The sequence below is a fragment of the Oncorhynchus clarkii genome, chromosome 4 (assembly GCF_045791955.1).
Source record: "Oncorhynchus clarkii lewisi isolate Uvic-CL-2024 chromosome 4, UVic_Ocla_1.0, whole genome shotgun sequence".
NCBI classification, from domain to species: Eukaryota; Metazoa; Chordata; class Actinopteri; order Salmoniformes; family Salmonidae; genus Oncorhynchus; species Oncorhynchus clarkii.
Window position 1 is genome coordinate 85373697 of NC_092150.1, and position 20447 is coordinate 85394143.

At 43.5% G+C, this 20447-nt stretch overlaps 1 protein-coding gene across 1 annotated transcript in view; it reads right to left on the bottom strand.

The window, feature by feature from the left end:
* Window positions 1-20447, bottom strand: part of LOC139408071 (formin-like) — a 54823-nt gene that overhangs the window by 12600 nt on the left and 21776 nt on the right. Inside the window, exons 6-14 of the mRNA XM_071151888.1 lie at window positions 15924-16065; window positions 12786-12873; window positions 7024-7085; window positions 6789-6877; window positions 6199-6328; window positions 5539-5685; window positions 5300-5359; window positions 5001-5121; window positions 646-738 (exon numbers count right to left, since the gene is read on the bottom strand). Of these exons, the coding sequence (XP_071007989.1) occupies window positions 646-738; window positions 5001-5121; window positions 5300-5359; window positions 5539-5685; window positions 6199-6328; window positions 6789-6877; window positions 7024-7085; window positions 12786-12873; window positions 15924-16065 (932 nt within the window). The remainder of the gene's footprint in view (window positions 1-645; window positions 739-5000; window positions 5122-5299; window positions 5360-5538; window positions 5686-6198; window positions 6329-6788; window positions 6878-7023; window positions 7086-12785; window positions 12874-15923; window positions 16066-20447) is intronic.

The following is a 20447-nucleotide window of genomic DNA, read 5'->3' on the forward strand; positions in this document are numbered from 1 at the left end:
TCACAACAAGACGCCGAGAGCTTCAAGGCAAGCTTCCTCCATCCTCTCCCACTCTCTCCGTCAACATTTCAGTTGCATCTCACAGCCCACACTGTGACTGGAAGCAGAGTGTGTGTTTGTCTTTCAGTATGATTAAACCATGCTGTTATGACAAAATACAATTTGCTTTAAAACTACTTTCAGATTCATTCAATTACTACAGCTGACAGTTCATATATACAGATTAAAATCACTTCCCCGCTCCACAGCAAGCTGCTCTATCCACACTGATTGGGGAAGTGATTTAATGTTATATTTCAGAGGTTTAAAAAAAAGAACAGAAAGGAACGATAGAAACCCTTACTATTAGTTGTTGTTAGAACCGGTTCAGAACTTTATTCTGCTGGTCGGAACAGAAGGAAAACAATAATGGGTCTGTTCAAAAGGACTGGAACATCATTTTGGTTCCAACCCCTGGTTGAGGCGTTGGCTTTTTTTAGGAGCACCTTGTACGTTTCTAAGTGCTGTTTAGATAAAACACTGATGTGAAGTTTAAGTATATAAGAAGCTGACTTATCAAACTATTGTGGAAAATTGGTTGGTGGTGATACTATATTACTAACTACCGTTGTCCTCATCATTTCCCAGTGCTATTAGGCTACTCACCAATCAGAACAAACGACTCCATTTTGTCCTTAAACGGCTGGAGGTGTTCTTCTGGAGAGCTGGAACACACCTTCTGAACCCCTTTCTCACACACTGAGGAAACAGGATACAAAACACGGGTTCTCTTTCGCCCCACCAACTTGAAAAGTGTGACAGTATGTTTTCGTATTCATGTGACTTGGGTAAGTGGAATGGTGTTACTCTGTGTTAGTGTTCGGGAGACTCCCTCAGCCTGTGGAACTCTCTCTCTCTCTCTCTCTCTGTAGTTAGTGATACAGGGGCGGCAGGGTAGCCTAGTGGTTAGAGCGTTGGACTAGGTTGCAAGTTCAAACCCCTGAGCTGTCGTTCTGCCCCTGAACAGGCAGTTAACCCACTGTTCCTAGGCCGTCATTGAAAATAAGAATTTGTTCTTAACTGACTTGCCTCGTAAAATAAAATTAAACAATTAAATACTTTAGGTTCCTCACAGCTGAAACCTCAGACCCAGTGTTCTGTTCTCACCAGGCCCCGTTCATTCACACAGACAGCAACCATTCAGAAACCCTGGTTATAGTTAAGCTAAGGACCCCTTCTGCCTCTCTTTACCCCTTCAACCGTACTCACCTGTCTTTAAGTGTGCACATATGATTCTATTACCCAACCAGCCCCAGCTACCCAGCGATGGTCAATGCACCTCTCTCTCTATTCCTGTGTGTGTGTGTGTGGGTGTGTGTGTGTCCAGAGACCTGGTGGAGTGTCTCTGATTCAGAGTCTCTGTGTGTGTGTGTGTGTGTGTGTCCAGAGACTTGGTGGAGTGTTTCTGATTCAGAGTCTCTCTCTGTGTGTGTGTGTGTGTGTGTGTGTGTGTATGTGTGTATGTGTGTATGTGTGTGTGTGTGTGTGTGTGCGTGGGCGTGTGTGTTCAGAGACTTGGTGGAGTGTCTCTGATTCAGAGTCTATCTGTGTGTGTGTGTGTGTGTGTGTGTGTGTGTGTGTGTGTGTGTGTGTGTTTGTGTGTTTGTGTGTGCGTGTGCGTCCAGAGACTTGGTGGAGTGTCTCTGATTCAGAGTCTCTGTGGAAGTGCCCTGGCGCCTTTCAGATACAGCTATAATCCTGCCCATCAGATCTGTCTCCGTGTCTTTGTGAGCCTGTACTGTACCGTTGCCAGCGATCAGAGTGGAGGGCGACCATCACTGTCCTTATGTAATCTGAGGGGGTACATCTTATCAACCCAAACGGACCGCCCTATAAACACAAACACGCCCCCCCACGCCCACGCCTACACACACCCACATACACACCCATATACACACACACACACACACACACACACACACACACACACACACACACACACACCCACATACACACCCATATACACACCCATATACACACCCATATATACACACACACACACACACCCACATACACACCCATATACACACACACACACACACACACTACGAACTGTGGCCCCACAGATGTGTGTCGCAGATGCCCTTCTCTCTACCTCTCAACACGACCAGGTCTTATCACTGAGAGTCCCAGCCACCATCTCGCTCTCCATCTCAGAAGCCTTTTGTCCTGCTGGTTCAACCTCCCTCATGCCTGGGGTGAACCAAGCCTTTGTTTTCATCTGTTCCCTTTTAGATAGTTTGTGTAGAGTGTGTGGGGTGTGTCGGGTGTGTGTGTGTGTGTGTTGGATTTTTCTATCCTTGTGGGGACCTGAAATCCCCAAAAGTCCCCACAAGGACAGAAAACAAGGACAATTCTCCCCCGTGGGGACAAAGGCTATTTTAAGCTGAGTAGTTAGGTTTAGGGTTAAGGTTAGGGTTAAGGTTAGGTTTAGGGGGATTGGGTTAGGATTAAGGTAAGGGTTGGAGTTAGGTTTAGGGGTTGAGTAAGGGTTAAGGTAAGGGTTAAGGTTAGGGTTAAGGTAAGGGTTAAGGTTAGGGTTAAGGTAAGGGTTGGGGTTAGGTTTAAGGTAAGGGTTGGGGTTAGGGTTAAGGTAAGGGTTGGGGTTAGGTTTAAGGTAAGGGTTAAGGTTAGGGTTAAGGTAAGGGTTGGGGTTAGGTTTAAGGTAAGGGTTGGGGTTAGGTTTAAGGTAAGGGTTAAGGTTAGGGTTAAGGTAAGGGTTGGGGTTAGGGTTAAGGTAAGGGTTGAGGTTAGGGTTAAGGTAAAGGTTGGGGTTAGGTTTAAGGTAAGGGTTGGGGTTAGGGTTAAGGTAAGGGTTGGGGTTAGGTTTAGGGGTTAAGGTTAGGGTTGGGGTTAGGTTTAGGGGTTAAGGTAAGGGTTAAGGTAAGGGTTGGGGTTAGGGTTAAGGTTAGGGTTAAGGTTAGGGTTAAGGTAAGGGTTGGGGTTAGGTTTAGGGGTTAAGGTTAGGGTTAAGGTAAGGGTTGGGGTTAGGGTTAAGGTTAGGGTTAAGGTTAGGGTTAAGGTAAGGGTTGGGGTTAGGTTTAGGGGTTAAGGTTAGGGTTAAGGTTAGGGTTAAGGTAAGGGAAGGGTTGCGGTTAGGTTTAGGGAATATAATTTTAGGTCCACACAAGGACAGAAGTGTGTGTGTGTGTGTGTGTGTGTGTGTGTGTGTGTGTGTGTGTGTGTGTGTGTGTGTGTGTGTGTGTGTGTGTGTGTGTGTGTGTGTGTGTGTGTGTGTGTGTGTGTGTGTGTGTGTGTGTGTGTGTGTGTGTGTGTGTGTGTGTGTGTGTGCGCATACTGAGCTATTCTCTGCTCTCCTGTTGAAACATCAGTTTATCCCCACTGGGAAATATGAACTGTCATCTGTAGTAATTGAATGAGCCACTTTGCGGTGGTCTGTGCCTTTGCACAATACATATAGAATATATTGTTTCCTGAAAGAGTTACCATTGAGTGTCATAATGACCCCCCTGGAATCTCTAGGTTCTAGAATGAAAGCTTTCTTTGTCAGGAAAGAAATCACATCTATTTGTGGAAGCCCTGAGTGGTTACACAGGTCAAGAGCTGCCCAATCACAGATGAGATATAACCTACACAAAACAAACAAAAACACAACTCAAGAAGTGTGTTTGAGTTTGCTGCGAAGTGCATCAGCTGCTCTACAGGACAGTAGTTCAACTCTATCTCAAAATACACCTGTTTCTCCAAAAGTAGACCTCTGTTTACCTGAGACTGAATGACCCTCTTCCTGTCTGAAAGGACCAAACTCCGCTCCAACACAAAAGGCAAAACATAGAAAGACTCGCTAGTCGCCACACAATGCAGATACCCGCCTCCACAGTTTACACAAATCCTGAATGACAACAGTATTCTTTGTAATCTTATCTGGGTGATGATGATGGAGCGTGGCGCGGGGGCGGGTTGTAACCGTGGCTCCCAGCAGGCTGTATTATGACTGGGCCTGAAGACTGGCTCCTCCGGCTCCTGTGATACCCTGATTGGTCGGTGAGCCAGAGGGAACAAACAGAGCAGCAGTAGGAGTAAAGAGAGAAAGAGACGGAGTGGAGACAGAGAGTGAGGGGGGAGAGAAAGAGAGAGAGAGAGACAGAGAGAGAAAGAGGGGGGAGAGAGAGGGGGGGGGGGGGGGGGGAGAAGACAGACACAGAGAAAGAGAAAGAGGGGGGAGAGAGAGAGACAGAGAGAGAGAGGGTGGGGAGAGAGAAACAGAAAGAGAGAGAGAGAGACAAGCAGAGAGAGAGAGAGACAGAGATAGAGAGAGAATTAGACAGAAAGAGAGAGAGACAGACAGAAAGAGAGAGAGAGAGAGACAAGCAGAGAGAGAGAGACTGTGAGAGAGAGAGACAGAGAGAGCGAGAGAGAGAGACAAAGAGAGAGAGACAGAAAGAGAGAGAGAGAGAGAGAGAGAGAGAAAGAGAGAGAGACAGAAAGAGAGACAGAAAGATAGAGAGAGAGAGCGAGACAGAAAGATAGAGAGAGACAGAAAGAGAGAGAGAGAGCGATCGGTTGCCACCATCTGGGGTGCATCTATGTGCATCGATGCATCTAAACCAGGGTTTCTTAAACTATGAGTCGGGACCTAAAGGGGGGCCCTGGGCATGTTGGAGGTGAGCAGCGAGTCATGAGAAAACACTATTTCATCTTAATTTGGGTCAACGGAGGACAACTTGGGTCACAGGAAGTTGGTAAATTTCTCATTTGGGTCTGGAGCTGAAATGGTTTAAGAACCCCAGATCTAAACAGTTGTTACCGAAGGTGAAACCACAGTGATAACCTTTGACTCTGGCACAGCAGGTGAAACAGTCAGTCAGTCAGTCGGCCTGCATGTCTCTGCCTGCATGTCTCTGCCTGCCTTCTTGCCTGCCTGCATGCCTGCCTGCATATCTGTTTGTGTCACAGTGTTGACGTCACAGTGTTGTGATTAGGCATGAATGACCTCTGACCTGTCAGGTCTCGTCTCAGCTGTCTCAGGTCCTTGGTGATGTCTTCAAACTTGACCTGGGCAGCCAGGAACACATCCTGAGGCTCAGGGAGAGGGAATACACTTCTCTCTGTTCCAGCGTTCTGGAGGGAAACAATAACAGCAACATCAGAGTGACAACAACAACATGATATTTGTTCCACATAGAAACAATAAAAAAAATAAATGAAAACACCAGAATGTCTAAAAACTAAAACACCCATAGACTAACTTCCAGTAAAATGCATGTCAATAAAGTGATGAACAAATGTTTGACATTACCTCGTCCAGGTTGCGGAGATAGTACGATGTGACATAGTCAACCAGACTGATACGATTGTCCTTCAAAAAAAACAGAAGAGAACAGAGAGGATAAACGATCCTCAACCACAAAGGAAACCAAGACACGAGCAATACATCTGTTCTTTATTCTGCTTCTAAAATGCTGTGAGTTGTAGGTCTTTACTAGGTGATATTATACACTCATCTAACTGTACCTTGTCCTGTAACACAGCCCTTACCCTGCTCTTGACGTCCTTTAGTTTGGGCAGGATCTCCAGTCCGAAGCCGTCTGCCTGTCCTCTGGTCCTGTTGCCCCCGTTCATGTGGTTCCCCAGGGCTAGAATCAGACCCATCACTTCCCTCACACTGCAGGTGTCCATCAGATCCTGGAGACAGAAATGCACTGTCTACTGTTAACTGAACATAGTGTTGACTGTACTTCAGACCACTGAGACCAAGTTACATTTACGTTTAATGTGATGATGCGGTCGGTGACACATTGCTTCTTCAAAGTCCAATATCTTGAAAACTTGATTGCTGACATGCAAAACATTTTAGGATTGTATCAACAGTGGACTAATGAAACAAAATACCAACAGATCGTTTTTGACTGGAGTTTCTCTGTAAGACTCTTTATTTAGTCTGCAAAATGTGAAATGTGTTTTACAATAAAACACGTTTCCTGTGGTTTCTACGTTGCTGGACCACTAAAACACTCTTTGACAGCCATCTAGGATGAACTAACATGAAGAGAGTTTCACCCTCTGACAGACATCTAGTATGAACTAACATGAAGAGAGTTTCACCCTCTGACAGCCATCTAGTATGAACTAACATGAAGAGAGTTTCACCCTTTGACAGCCATCTAGGATGAACTAACATGAAGAGAGAGTTCCAACCTTGCAGACGCGAGAGACAATGTCCAACTTGTGCTGAATGGAGTCGATGGCGTCTATGAAGACCGACTGGAAGATGATACATGAAGCCCTGTCTGGGAAGTCTGGTATCTGAGATAACTCAAACAGGAACCTAGAGACAACACAGGTGACATGATGGACGTTACTTTGATGTTACTACCGTCTTTGTCAAGTCTTTGAAAGATGGTGCCTTAGAGGCGTTGGTTCCTTGAGGCGGAGCTAATCACGGTTATACAGAATATAAAAAATGTGATACGGAGTCCCCACTATCGTCCCCTTGTGGCGGGCCGGCGCATGCACGCTGACTTTGGTTGCCAGATTTACGACGTTTCCTCCAACACGTAGGTGCGGTTGGCTTCCGGGTTAAGCGAGCAGTGTGTCAAGAAACAGTGCGGCTTGACGGAGTCGTGTTTTGGAGGACGCGTGACACTCGACCCTCGCCTCTTCCGAGTCCGTACGGGAGTTATGGGACAAGACTGTAACTACCAATTGGATATCACGAAATTGGGGAGAAAAAGGGGTACATTTAAAAAATATATATAAGTGATGAGGAGGGAAAGGAGAACGCTCACTGTTCAGGTTTGTCCAGCAGCTTGACCTGCTCCTCCTCTGAAGTTTGGTAGTGTTTCTTTATCCGCTGCAGCTCATCAGGCTGGGCTCTCTGAGATGAGAGAGGCACAAACAACACTTGACACTGAAGAGGTCTCGAAATGCAAAAAAAAAGTCAGGCTGGGCTCTCTGAAAGGGAAACCAAACTGAACAGTACAATATAAGAAAAGGAGGACAGAAGTAGGTCAGGACACTCACGTTTTCGTATAAAGCCTGGATGGTTTCCACGTCCACTACGGAGTTGTCCACATTCAGCACAGCTACAGGGAGTAAACAGGTTCATTGAGTCATGCTTTAAATCAAAGGACACATTTGTGGGACACTGTCCCTCCCCAGCTCGTGCCTAGAGGGGCAGGGAGTTTTACAGTGTGTTGATTTAGTCCTGGGGTCAGATAAGGATATTCTTGCAGGGCATATAGTGGTGGTGTAGACAGAGCTATATTAGTGAGGCTTTCACCATAATCACACAAAATACCAAGCTAAGCAAACTGGCCAAGTACTTCTCTTGTCACGATTCCCAAGGTCTCAAGTTTCAATGAGCTAAAATCCAACATGATCTGGATCAAATGGAGGTTTCCCTGTTGTCCCCTTTTCTGTCCCCTGTTCTGTCCCCTGTTCTGGTCCCTGTTGTCCCCTGTTCTGTCCCCTGTTCTGTTCCTTGTTCTGTTCCCTGTTCTGGTCCTTGTTCTGTCCCCTGTTCTGTCCCCTGTTGTCCCCTGTTGTCCCCTGTTCTGTTCCCTGTTCTGTTCCCTGTTCTGTTCCCTGTTCTGTTCCTTGTTCTGGTCCCTGTTCTGTCCCCTGTTCTGGTCCCTGTTGTTCCCTGTTCTGTTCCCTGTTCTGGTCCCTGTTCTGGTCCCTGCTGTCCCCTGCTGTCCCCTGTTGTCCCCTGTTCTGTTCTCTGTTCTGTTCCCTGTTCTGGACCCTGTTCTGGTCCCTGCTGTCCCCTGTTCTGTTCCCTGTTGTCCCCTGTTGTCCCCTGTTCTGTCCCCTGTTCTGGTCCCTGCTGTCCCCTGTTCTGTTCCCTGTTCTGGTCCCTGTTGTCCCCTGTTCTGTTCCCTGTTCTGGTCTCTGTTCTGGTCCCTGCTGTCCCCTGTTCTGTTCCCTGTTCTGGTCCCTGTTGTCCCCTGTTCTGGTCCCTGTTGTCCCCTGTTCTGGTCCCTGTTGTCCCCTGTTCTGGTCCCTGCTGTCCCCTGTTCTGTCCCCTGTTCTGGTCCCTGTTGTCCCCTGTTCTGGTCCCTGTTGTTCCCTGTTCTGTCCCCTGTTCTGGTCCCTGTTGTCCCCTGTTCTGGTCCCTGTTGTCCCCTGTTCTGGTCCCTGCTGTCCCCTGTTCTGTCCCCTGTTCTGGTCCCTGTTGTCCCCTGTTCTGGTCCCTGCTGTCCCCTGCTGTCCCCTGTTGTCCCCTGTTCTGGTCCCTGCTGTCCCCTGCTGTCCCCTGTTGTCCCCTGTTCTGGTCCCTGTTGTCCCCTGTTCTGGTCCCTGTTCTGTCCCCTGTTCTGGTCCCTGTTTTGTTCCCTGTTTTCCTCTGTTCTGGTCCCTGTTTTGTTCCCTGTTTTGTTCCCTGTAACTACCCTGTTATCACACACACACACACACACACACACACACACACACACACACACACACACACACACACACACACACACACACACACACACACACACACACAAACAGCCAAACAATCTCCAGTGATGGGAAACAAACTGCTCCCTGCCACAGAAACCAAAGACACCCACAGTGTAGATTCCTTCCTCTTTACAGTACTGTATTTCACAGATAAAATGGGAACTCTCAGTCTACCTCCCAACTGGCCACCTATGCTCTATATAGTGCACTATCTTTGATCAAAGCCCCATGGGTTCTAGGGGCTCTGGTTAAAAGAAGTGCACTATATAGGGAATAGGGTGCAATTTGGAACACTAATTGTGGGATGTTTGTCTAATACTGATCATATATCTTGTTCATTCATTAAGCCCTGATGTTCCACCCAGTCTGACTATAGAAGACATGACAGTAACTCCTGATGTTCCACTCAGTCTGACTATATAAGACATGACAGTAAATCCTGATGTTCCACTGAGTCTGACTATATAAGACATGACAGTAACTCCTGATGTTCCACCCAGTCTGACTATATAAGACATGACAGTAACTCCTGATGTTCCACCCAGTCTGACTATATAAGACATGACAGTAACTCCTGATGTTCCACCCAGTCTGACTATATAAGACATGACAGTAACTCCTGATGTTCCACCCAGTCTGACTATATTAAGACATGACAGTAACTCCTGATGTTCCACTCAGTCTGACTATATAAGAAATGACAGTAACTCCTGATGATCCACCCAGTCTGAATATATAAGACATGACAGTAACTCCTGATGTTCCACCCAGTCTGACTATATAAGACATGACAGTAACTCCTGATGTTCCACCCAGTCTGACTATATTAAGACATGACAGTAACTCCTGATGTTCCACCCAGTCTGACTATATAAGACATGACAGTAACTCCTGATGTTCCACCCAGTCTGACTATATAAGACATGACAGTAACTCCTGATGTTCCATTCAGTCTGACTATATAAGACATGACAGTAACTCCTGATGATCCACCCAGTCTGACTATATAAGACATGACAGTAACTCCTGATGTTCCACCCAGTCTGACTATATTAAGACATGACAGTAACTCCTGATGTTCCACTCAGTCTGACTATATAAGACATGACAGTAACTCCTGATGTTCCACCCAGTCTGACTATCTATATAAGACATGACAGTAACTCCTGATGATCCACCCAGTCTGACTATATAAGACATGACAGTAACTCCTGATGTTCCACCCAGTCTGACTATATAAGACATGACAGTAACTCCTGATGTTCCACCCAGTCTGACTATATTAAGACATGACAGTATTACAGTACAGTTGAATGGTGATGGTTGGAATTAGCCCCTGTCTGTCTGTCTGTCTGTCTGTCTGTCTGTCTGTCTGTCTGTCTGTCTGTCTGTCTGTCTGTCTGTCTGTCTGTCTGTCTGTCTGTCTGTCTGTCTGTCTGTCCTCTACAGGGTAGAGGGGCCAAGAGTCAGATGTTTAGTTGTGGTTCAGATGACTCACTTGGTTGGAGCGTAACCATGCATAGATTACCCACATGTAAAGGGGGATACCTAGTCAGTTGTACAACTGAACGCCTTCAAATGAAATGTGTCCTCCGCATGTAACTCAACCCCTCGGAATCAGAAGCCCAGGGAACAGCGGGTTAACTGCTTTGTTCATAGGCAGAAAGACAGATTTTTACCTTGTCAGCGTGGGGATTCGATCTAGTAACCTTTTGGTTACTGGCCCAACTCTCCTGCCTGCCAGGCTACCTGCCTCCTCACTGGGCACAAACTGGTTAAATCAAAGTTGTTTCAACGTAATTTGTCAACGCATTGTGACGTGGAAGCTACGTGGAAAATAAATTGGATTTGAAAAAAGTAATCAAGGTAAAATGTTGTTTTGAGGTGAAATTTCAAGCACAAGAATTATGTCACCACGGTAACCAAATTTTAAAAATAGACAAACCTTGTATAAAATATGTTGAATTTGTACCTTTAAAACATTGTCAGATCTTCAACGTTATATCCACTATCAGAAAAAAATACATGTGTGTGGCCAGCACCTCCTACTGGAGAATTGATCAATCTACAGCTAACTACCCTTTGTTCTCCTATCAGGGGTTTTAATCCAGATCAGCCCTGTTTGCTATGACCATCACCAGGGTGCTATTGTGAGAACGAATGTTGAGAGATTTCCACTTAAAAACGAAATAGATTTACTGTTGCTATCAAAGTCTTTCCAAAGGGAAGGTATAACAGTGCAAATGAAATGTAAACCTAAACGTATCACTCATTTATCATGAATATATGCCTATAGAGCATTTGCAAAGTCAACAACAGTTATTGTTTCAAATTTACCCAGAATTCCATTAAAAATAGACAATACAATAGGCCTAGGATTTCAAGCTCTGGTTGGTTTCAAATGTAATAATATTTAGTGATATTGAATTGTGTTTGGTTGTCAACACAACCAAATATCAACATTTGAAGGAGATGTATCTTCTGCTTGGATAGTTCCATCTGTTCCACTGACTTAGTCTGGTTTTAATTCCAGTTTGTCTACAAATTAATAAATAATATGTTGGGTTCACATCTCCATCTCAACCAAAAATCTATGTTAAAGAAAAGGACTAAATCAAATCAAAGTTTATTTAAAGTGCATTTAAAGTTTGCCAGTCTAAATCAGTGGCACCATTGGAACGATCTAAAGAGATACATCTCCTTCAAATGTTGACATATGGTTGCCATAACAACCAAACACAATTCAACATCACTTTTGAAATACAATAAATAAGCCTGTGAACTTCTCGACAGTTTAAAAATGACATGCTGGATTAAAGTTAAAGAATGGGATTAAGTCAGTGGCTCAGATGAAACAATCCAAGCAGTAGATACATCTACTTTAAATGTTGATATTGAGTTGCATTGTCAACCAAACACAATTAAATATTATTTTTGTTATACAGTAAATAGCCTAAAGTTAAGGCCATCTTACATCTAATGTAACATTCAACCCTAAAATGAGTAACACATCCATGGCCACGTTTAGAGGTTACTGTAACTATAAAGTTCTCCTTATGTACTTTTAATGTAATCTAAACTGTAATCCAGGTCATTTGGTTCTGCTATTAGATGAAGCACAGCGATATTAATTCACTTTTTACTGCAATGAGCTAAATCAGGGTTACACAGAGTGTTTCTTGGTAGTCTTCAAAACATCTAGTTTACACCTCACACACATGGTTATGGTCTGACAAAAAGAACACACCTGTACCATGTCAGACATAGAGTTGAAAAGTATTACATTTTTAGTTTGCATCCCAATATTACACTTTATATACATCACAGAAGACTGAAATGAAACAAAACCGTTTGCTATAGAAACACTGGATGAATGTATTTTATATTTTAGAATGTTTATGAATTCGGGAAATTCTGAAAAATATGAATAACATTCCACCAATGAGGCCACTAGAGGGCGATCTGATCTTTTTACTGCAGGAAAGGGCTACACTGTTGTATAAATAAACAAAATATCTGACATTTTATTCCAATTTAAACTTTGCTGTACTTTAAAATGTTTGAAAGTGATCGACATTTTGGTGACAACTAAACCCAAACAAATTTTTCGTTGGAATTTCGTTGTGGTTGAAAACATAGTGATAACACATTGGAAATTCAACTTAATTCTGCTGGTCTTTTTCAATGGATGAATATAGGACGCAATTGCATTGATCTCAACCAAATATTACCCAATTATCCACGTTGAATTTATGTGGTGTGCCCAGTGGGTGTTGCTCGAGTTGTGGGTTTGAGTCCTACGTGGGCCACAAATATTGAATATAACGTATGTGTAAACTGTAAATCGTGCCAGACTATCTTAGATTAAAGTTGTGTGTTCTGGTAAATTCATTAAAAATCCTACAATGTGATTTTCTGGATTTTTTCCCCTCATTTTGTCTGTCACAGTTGAAGTGTACCTATGATGAAAATTACAGGCCTCTCTCATCTTTTTAAGTGGGAGAACTTGCACAATTGGTGGCTGACTAAATACTTTTTTGCCCCACTGTAGGCATTTATCTACTATTTATGTAATAACTTTGGATAAAAGCCTCTGTTGAATGTCAAGATTACATTTAAATAGAGAGTATATATACACCCTTCTTCTCAGAGAAGATGTTAGATGTACAGTATATACCAGTGGTTTTCAAACCTCATCTCGGGGATACCAGGCGTTTCACAATTTTGTTGCAGCCCTGAATTAGCTCTCCCGATTCAACTAGTCAAGGTTCACCTAATCTGATTCACCTAATAATCCCAGAGGAGATGTTTGAAAACCAATGCTATGTATCACTCACCTTCCTGTATGTCCTTCATCGCCAGGTGCAGACTAGAGATGAGTATCCCTACGGCCTGGGAACGCTTCCCATCCAGCAGCTTCATGATCTGCAGGAGGAGAGAAAACTGTGTCAGTAGAAGTTGCCTCTAACCACTGACACTGGGTCAGATATTAGTCTTCCATTCTAGCAGCTTAATGATCTGACCAGGGAGAGGAGGACAACACAGTGACCATGACAACAGTGGAGCGTGGCTGACCATCAGATGAGGCAAGAGGAAGGGAGCTGGACTAATGGAAACTAATAGAGGGTCATTAATGGAGGGCAGAGCCGCTCTCTCTCTCTCTTTCTCTCTCTATTCTCTCCCCCTTCACCTCTCTCTCCCCCTCTACCTTTTCTGTCTTTCTCTCTCTCTCTCTTCTCTCCCCTCCTTCCCCCCCCCTCTCTTCTATCTCCCCGTCTCTGTCTTTCTCTCTTCCCCCCTCCCCCTCTTTGACTCTCTCTTCTCCCCCCTCTCTCTCGCTCAATTCAATTCAAAAGGCATGGGAAACATGTGTTAACATTGCCAAAGCAAGTGAGGTAGATAATAAACAAATGTCAAATAAACAATAAAAATGTAACAGTAAACATTACACTTACAGAAGTTCCAATAGAATAAAGACATTAAAATGTCATTTTATGTCTATATACAGAGTTGAACTGATGTGCAAATAGTTAAAGTACAAAAGGGAAAATAAATAAACATAAATATTGGTTTCATTTACAATGGTGTGTGTTCTTCACTGGTTGAACTTTTCTTGTGGCAACAGGTCACAAATCTTGCTGCTGTGATGGCACACTGTGGAATTTCACCCAGTAGATTTGGGAGTTTATCAAAAATCTTTGCGGGTCTGTGTAATCTGAGGTACATATGTGTCTCTAATATGGTCATACATTTGGCAGGAGGATAGGAAGTGGATCTGTGTAATCTGAGGTAAATATGTGTCTCTAATATGGTCATACATTTGGCAGGAGGATAGGAAGTGGATCTGTGTAATCTGAGGTAAATATGTGTCTCTAATATGGTCATACATTTGGCAGGAGGATAGGAAGTGGATCTGTGTAATCTGAGGTAAATATGTGTCTCTAATATGGTCATACATTTGGCAGGAGGATAGGAAGTGGATCTGTGTAATCTGAGGTAAATATGTGTCTCTAATATGGTCATACATTTGGCAGGAGGATAGGAAGTGGATCTGTGTAATCTGAGGTAAATATGTGTCTCTAATATGGTCATACATTTGGCAGGAGGATAGGAAGTGGATCTGTGTAATCTGAGGTAAATATGTGTCTCTAATATGGTCATACATTTGGCAGGAGGATAGGAAGTGGATCTGTGTAATCTGAGGTAAATATCTGTCTCTAATATGGTCATACATTTGGCAGGAGGATAGGAAGTGGATCTGTGTAATCTGAGGTAAATATGTGTCTCTAATATGGTCATACATTTGGCAGGAGGATAGGAAGTGGATCTGTGTAATCTGAGGTAAATATGTGTATCTAATATGGTCATACATTTGGCAGGAGAATAGGAAGTGGATCTGTGTAATCTGAGGTAAATATGTGTCTCTAATATGGTCATACATTTGGCAGGAGGATAGGAAGTGGATCTGTGTAATCTGAGGTAAATATGTGTCTCTAATATGGTCATACATTTGGCAGGAGGATAGGAAGTGGATCTGTGTAATCTGAGGTAAATATGTGTCTCTAATATGGTCATACATTTGGCAGGAGGATAGGAAGTGCAGCTCAGGATATTTTTGCAGAATTCTGCAATGAGAGTCTCAATTTGGTGTTTTTAACCCATCTCCACTCCCTCCCTTTCTCTCTCTCTCTCTCCCCCCCTCTCTCTTTCTTTCTCCCCCCTCTCTCTCTTTTTCTCTCTCTCTCTCTCCCTCCTCTCTATCTCGCTCTCTTTCTCTCTCTCTCACTCCCCCTCTCTCTCTCTCCCTCCTCTCTCTATCCCTCCTCTCTCTCTCTCCCTCAACTCTCTCTCCCTCCTCTTACCCTCTCTCTCTCTCTCTCTCTCTCTCGCTCTCTCTCTCACCCTCTCTCTCTCTCCCTCTCACCCTCTCTATCTCACCCTCTCACCCTCTCTCTCTCTCTCTTTCTCCCTCCTCTCTCTCTCCCCCTCTCTCCCCCTCTCTCTCCCCCTCTCTCTCCCTCTCACCCTCTCTCTCTCACCCTCTCTCTCTCTCACCCTCTCACCCTCACCCTCTCTCTCTCCCTCCTCTCTCTCCCTCCTCTCTCTCCCTCCTCTCTCTCACCCCCCCCCCTCTCCTTTTCTCTCTGATGGAGAATATCATCACAGTCCAAAGAGGTATAAAAGTACATTGAAGGTCACAACATGGTGTTCAGTACCTATTAAAGTGGAAACCGTGCATAATTCATAGCCAGAGCTGTAGCTGGAAGACTTTTCCATGTGTCTTGGCTGACTACTGAAAAACGACCATGGGGACTTCATCTTGGCTGACTACTGAAAAACGACCACGGGGACTTCATCTTGGCTGATTACTGAAAAACGACCATGGGGACTTCATCTTGGCTGACTACTGAAAAATGACCATGGGGACTTCATCTTGGCTGACTATAGAAAGATGACCATGGGGACTTCATCTTGGCTGACTATAGAAAAACGACCATGGGAACTTCATCTTGGCTGACTACTGAAAAATGACCATGGGGACTTCATCTTGGCTGACTATAGAAAAACGACCATGGGGACTTCATCTTGGCTGACTACTGAAAAACGACCATGGGGACTTCATATTGGCTGACTACTGAAAAACGACCATGGGGACTTCATCTTGGCTGACTATAGAAAGATGACCATGGGGACTTCATCTTGGCTGACTATAGAAAGATGACCATGGGGACTTCATCTTGGCTGACTATAGAAAGATGACCATGGAGACTTCATCTTGGCCATTCCAAGAGCAAATGCAGACACTCTTGGTCTCTAGCAATACAAAAATGCTGAATATTTTGAGAAAAACTATAGTTACAGATAGATGTAATGAAAGTGCCAGGCTGGTATGTTTAATCCTCAGATACCAGTGTCCTCTAGTGGACAATAGACACATTGCTACCTTGTATTGAGCTACATACAGACTACTGTACCTTCTTGGCCTTGGCTTTCTTCTCATAGGCCTCTGCCAGAGGTTTTCTCTTGGTCTGTACGGTGGTCTTGGAGAACAGGTCTTCAAACTCTGTGGTGTTGATGATGTCTGGTTCCTCAAGAGAGTTCCACAGTGTGTTTTTACTGGGAAAGGAGAAGGTGGGGGGAAGAGAGAGAGAGAGCGAGAGAAAGAAAGAGAGTTAGTGAGAGAGAGAAAGAGAGAGAGAGAGAGAAAGAGAGTTAGTGAGAGAGAGAGAGAGAGAGAGAGAGAGAGAGAGAGAGAGAGAGAGAGAGAGAGAGAGACAGAGACAGAGACAGAGAGAGAGAGAGACAGAGACAGAGACAGAGACAGAGACAGAGACAGAGACAGAGACAGAGACAGAGACAGAGACATAGAAAGAAAGAGATAAATGAAAGGGAAAGAGAGAGAGAGAGGTAGTGAGCTCATGGGCTCCTGAGTTATTCTGCAAAAAGATTAAAGTTGGATGAATGTAGATCAATTTGAATTTACAGGATACCTTCAATCCAAATCAAAATTCCAAACCTAAAACCTTGAATTTGGACAAAACTACCTGAATTGACTATTACTACCAAGGACTATCAAGAAAAAACTTCTAACAAACTTCTAACAAACAGATGTCTAGTCTCCTTTATGGCTCTAATCTGATAGTGGTAGTGAGATGGTAGATGTCTAGTCTCCTTTATGGCTCTAATCTGATAGTGGTAGTGACGTGGTAGATGTCTAGTCTCCTTTATGGCTCTAATCTGATAGTGGTAGTGACATGGTAGATGTCTAGTCTCCTTTATGGCTCTAATCTAATAGTGGTAGTGACGTGGTAGATGTCTAGTCTCCTTTATGGCTCTAATCTGATAGTGGTAGTGACGTGGTAGATGTCTAGTCTCCTTTATGGTTCTAATCTGATAGTGGTAGTGACGTGGTAGATGTCTAGTCTCCTTTATGGCTCTAATCTGATAGTGGTAGTGACGTGGTAGATGTCTAGTCTCCTTTATGGTTCTAATCTGATAGTGGTAGTGACGTGGTAGATGTCTAGTCTCCTTTATGGCTCTAATCTGATAGTGGTAGTGACATGGTAGATGTCTAGTCTCCTTTATGGCTCTAATCTGATAGTGGTAGCGACGTGGTAGATGTCTAGTCTCCTTTATGGCTCTAATCTGATAGTGGTAGTGAGGTGGTAGATGTCTATTCTCCTTTATGGCTCTAATCTGATAGTGGTAGTGAGGTGGTAAATGTCTAGTCTCCTTTATGGCTCTAATCTGATAGTGGTAGTGACAAGGGTAGGTGTCTAGTCTCCTTTATGGCTCTAATCTGATAGTGGTAGTGACATGGTAGATGTCTAGTCTCCTTTATGGCTCTAATCTGATAGTGGTAGATGTCTAGTCTCCTTTATGGCTCTAATCTGATAGTGGTAGTGACAAGGGTAGGTGTCTAGTCTCCTTTATGGCTCTAATCTGATAGTGGTAGTGACATGGTAGATGTCTAGTCTCCTTTATGGCTCTAATCTGATAGTGGTAGTGACGTGGTAGATGTCTAGTCTCCTTTATGGCTCTAATCTGATAGTGGTAGTGAAGTGGTAGATGTCTAGTCTCCTTTATGGCTCTAATCTGATAGTGGTAGTGACGTGGTAGGTGTCTAGTCTCCTTTATGGCTCTAATTTGATAGTGGTAGTGACGTGGTAGGTGTCTAGTCTCCTTTATGGCTCTAATCTGATAGTGGTTATGAGATGGTAGATGGCTAGTCTCCTTTATGGCTCTAATCTAATAGTGGTAGTGAAGTGGTAGATGTCTAGTCTCCTTTATGGCTCTAATCTGATAGTGGTAGTGACGTGGTAGATGTCTAGTCTCCTTTATGGCTCTAATCTGATAGTGGTAGTGACAAGGGTAGGTGTCTAGTCTCCTTTATGGCTCTAATCTGATAGTGGTAGTGACATGGTAGATGTCTAGTCTCCTTTATGGCTCTAATCTGATAGTGGTAGTGACGTGGTAGATGTCTAGTCTCCTTTATGGCTCTAATCTGATAGTGGTAGTGAAGTGGTAGATGTCTAGTCTCCTTTATGGCTCTAATCTGATAGTGGTAGTGACGTGGTAGGTGTCTAGTCTCCTTTATGGCTCTAATTTGATAGTGGTAGTGACGTGGTAGGTGTCTAGTCTCCTTTATGGCTCTAATCTGATAGTGGTAGTGACGTGGTAAATGTCTAGTCTCCTTTATGGCTCTATTCTGATAGTGGTAGAGAAGTGGTAAATGTCTAGTCTTTCTTGTGGGAAAATTGGAAAACTCTAAACAAACAACAACACAAATAGTTATCTATCCAAAACGGAGATGTATGGATAAACCACTTCTCCAATCTTTTTGGCTTTATCACAAAGTACAAACAGCAAAAACATGATCAAATGCAGATTTTAAAATCAACTATTAAAGACTGCCAGAACCCACTGGATTCTCCAATAACATTAAATGCACTACAGGACAAAATACAAATCCTACAACCCAAAAAGGCCTATGGGGTTGATGGTATCCTAAATGAAATTAGTAAATGTACAGAACACAAATTCCAATTGGCTATCCTTAAATCCTCAGCTCTGGCATATTCCCCAATATTTGGAACCAAGAACTGATCACCCAAATCCACAAAATTAGAGACAAATTTGACCCAAATAACTACTGTGGGATATGCATCAACAGCAACCTTGGGAAAATCCTCTGCATTATCATTAACAACAGACTCATACATTTCCTCATGAAAACAAAGTACTGCGCAAATGTCAAATTGGCTTTTTACCAAATTACCGTATGACAGACCACGTATTCACCCTGCACACCCTAATTGACAAACCAAAAACAAACCAAAACAAAGGCAAAGTCTTCTCATGCTTTGTTGATTTCAAAAAAGCTTTTGACTCAATTTGGCACGAGGGCCTGCTATACAAATTTATGGAAGGTGGTGTTGGGGGAAAAACGTACAACATTATAAAATACATGTACACAAACAACAAGAGTGGGGTTAAAATGAGCAAAAAACACACATTTCTCCCACAGGGCCGTGGGGTGAGACAGGGATGCAGCTTAAGCCCCACCCTCTTCAACATGTATATCAACGAAATGGCACAGGCACTAGAAAAGTCTGCAGCACACGGCCTCACTCTACTAGAATCTGAAGTCAAATGTCTACTGTTTGGTGATGATCTGGTGCTTCTGTCCACAACCAAGAAGGGCCTACATCAGCACCTAGATCTTCTGCACAGATTCTGCCAGACCTGAGTCCTGACATTAAATCTCAGTAAGATAAAATCTAATGGTGTTCCAAAAAAGGTCCAGTTCCCAGGACCACGAATACAAATTTCATCCAGTCACTGTTGCACTAGGCCACACTAAAAACTATGCATACCTCGACCTAAACATCAGCACCACAGGTAACTTCTACAAAGATGTAAACAATCTGAGAGACAAGACAAGAAGAGCCTTCTATGCCATCAAAAGGAACATAAAATTCGACATACCAGTTAGGATCTGGCAAAAAAATACTTGAATCAGTCATAGAACCCATTGCCCTTTATGGTTGTGAGGTCTGGGGTCTGCTCACCAACCAAGAATTCACAAAATGGAACAAACACCAAATTGAGACTCTGCATGCAGAATTCTGCTAAAATATCCTGAGTGTACAACATATAACACCAAATAATGCATGCAGAGCAGAATTAGGTCGATACCCGCTAATTATCAAAATTCAGCAAAGAGACATTAAATTCTACAACCACCTAAAAGGAAGTGATTCCCAAACCTTCCATAACAAAGCCATCAACTATAGAGAGATGAACCTGGAGAAGAGTCCCCTAAGCAAACTGGTCCTGGGGCTCATTTCACAAACACAAACAGGCCCCACAGAACCCCAGGACAGCAACACAATTAGACCCAACCAAATCATGAGAAAACAAAAAGATAATTACTTGACACATTGGAAAGACTTTACAAAAAAACGCGAAAACTAGAATGCTATTTGTCCCTAAACAGAGAGGACACAGGGGCAGAATACCTGACCACTGTGACTGATCCAAAATTAAGGAAATCTTTGACTATGTACAGACTTAGTGAGCATAGCTTTGCTACTGAGAAAGGCCGTCGTAGGCAGACCTGGCTCTCAAGAGAAGACAGGCTATGTGCACACTGCCCACAAAATGAGTGGAAACTGAGCTGCACTTCCTATCCTCCTGCCAAATGTATGACCATATTAGAGACACATATTTCCCTCACATTACACAAATCCACAAAGAATTCGAAAACACACCCGATTTTTATAAACTCCCATATCTACTGGGTGAAATACCACACCGTGCCATCACAGCAGCAATATTTGTGACCTGATGCCACAGGAAAAGGCAACCAGTGAAGAACAAACACCATTGTAAATACAACCCATATTTATGTTTATTTATTTTACTTTTTGTACTTTAACTACTTGCACATCATTACAACACTGTATATAGAGATATTATGACACGTTATTCTTTTG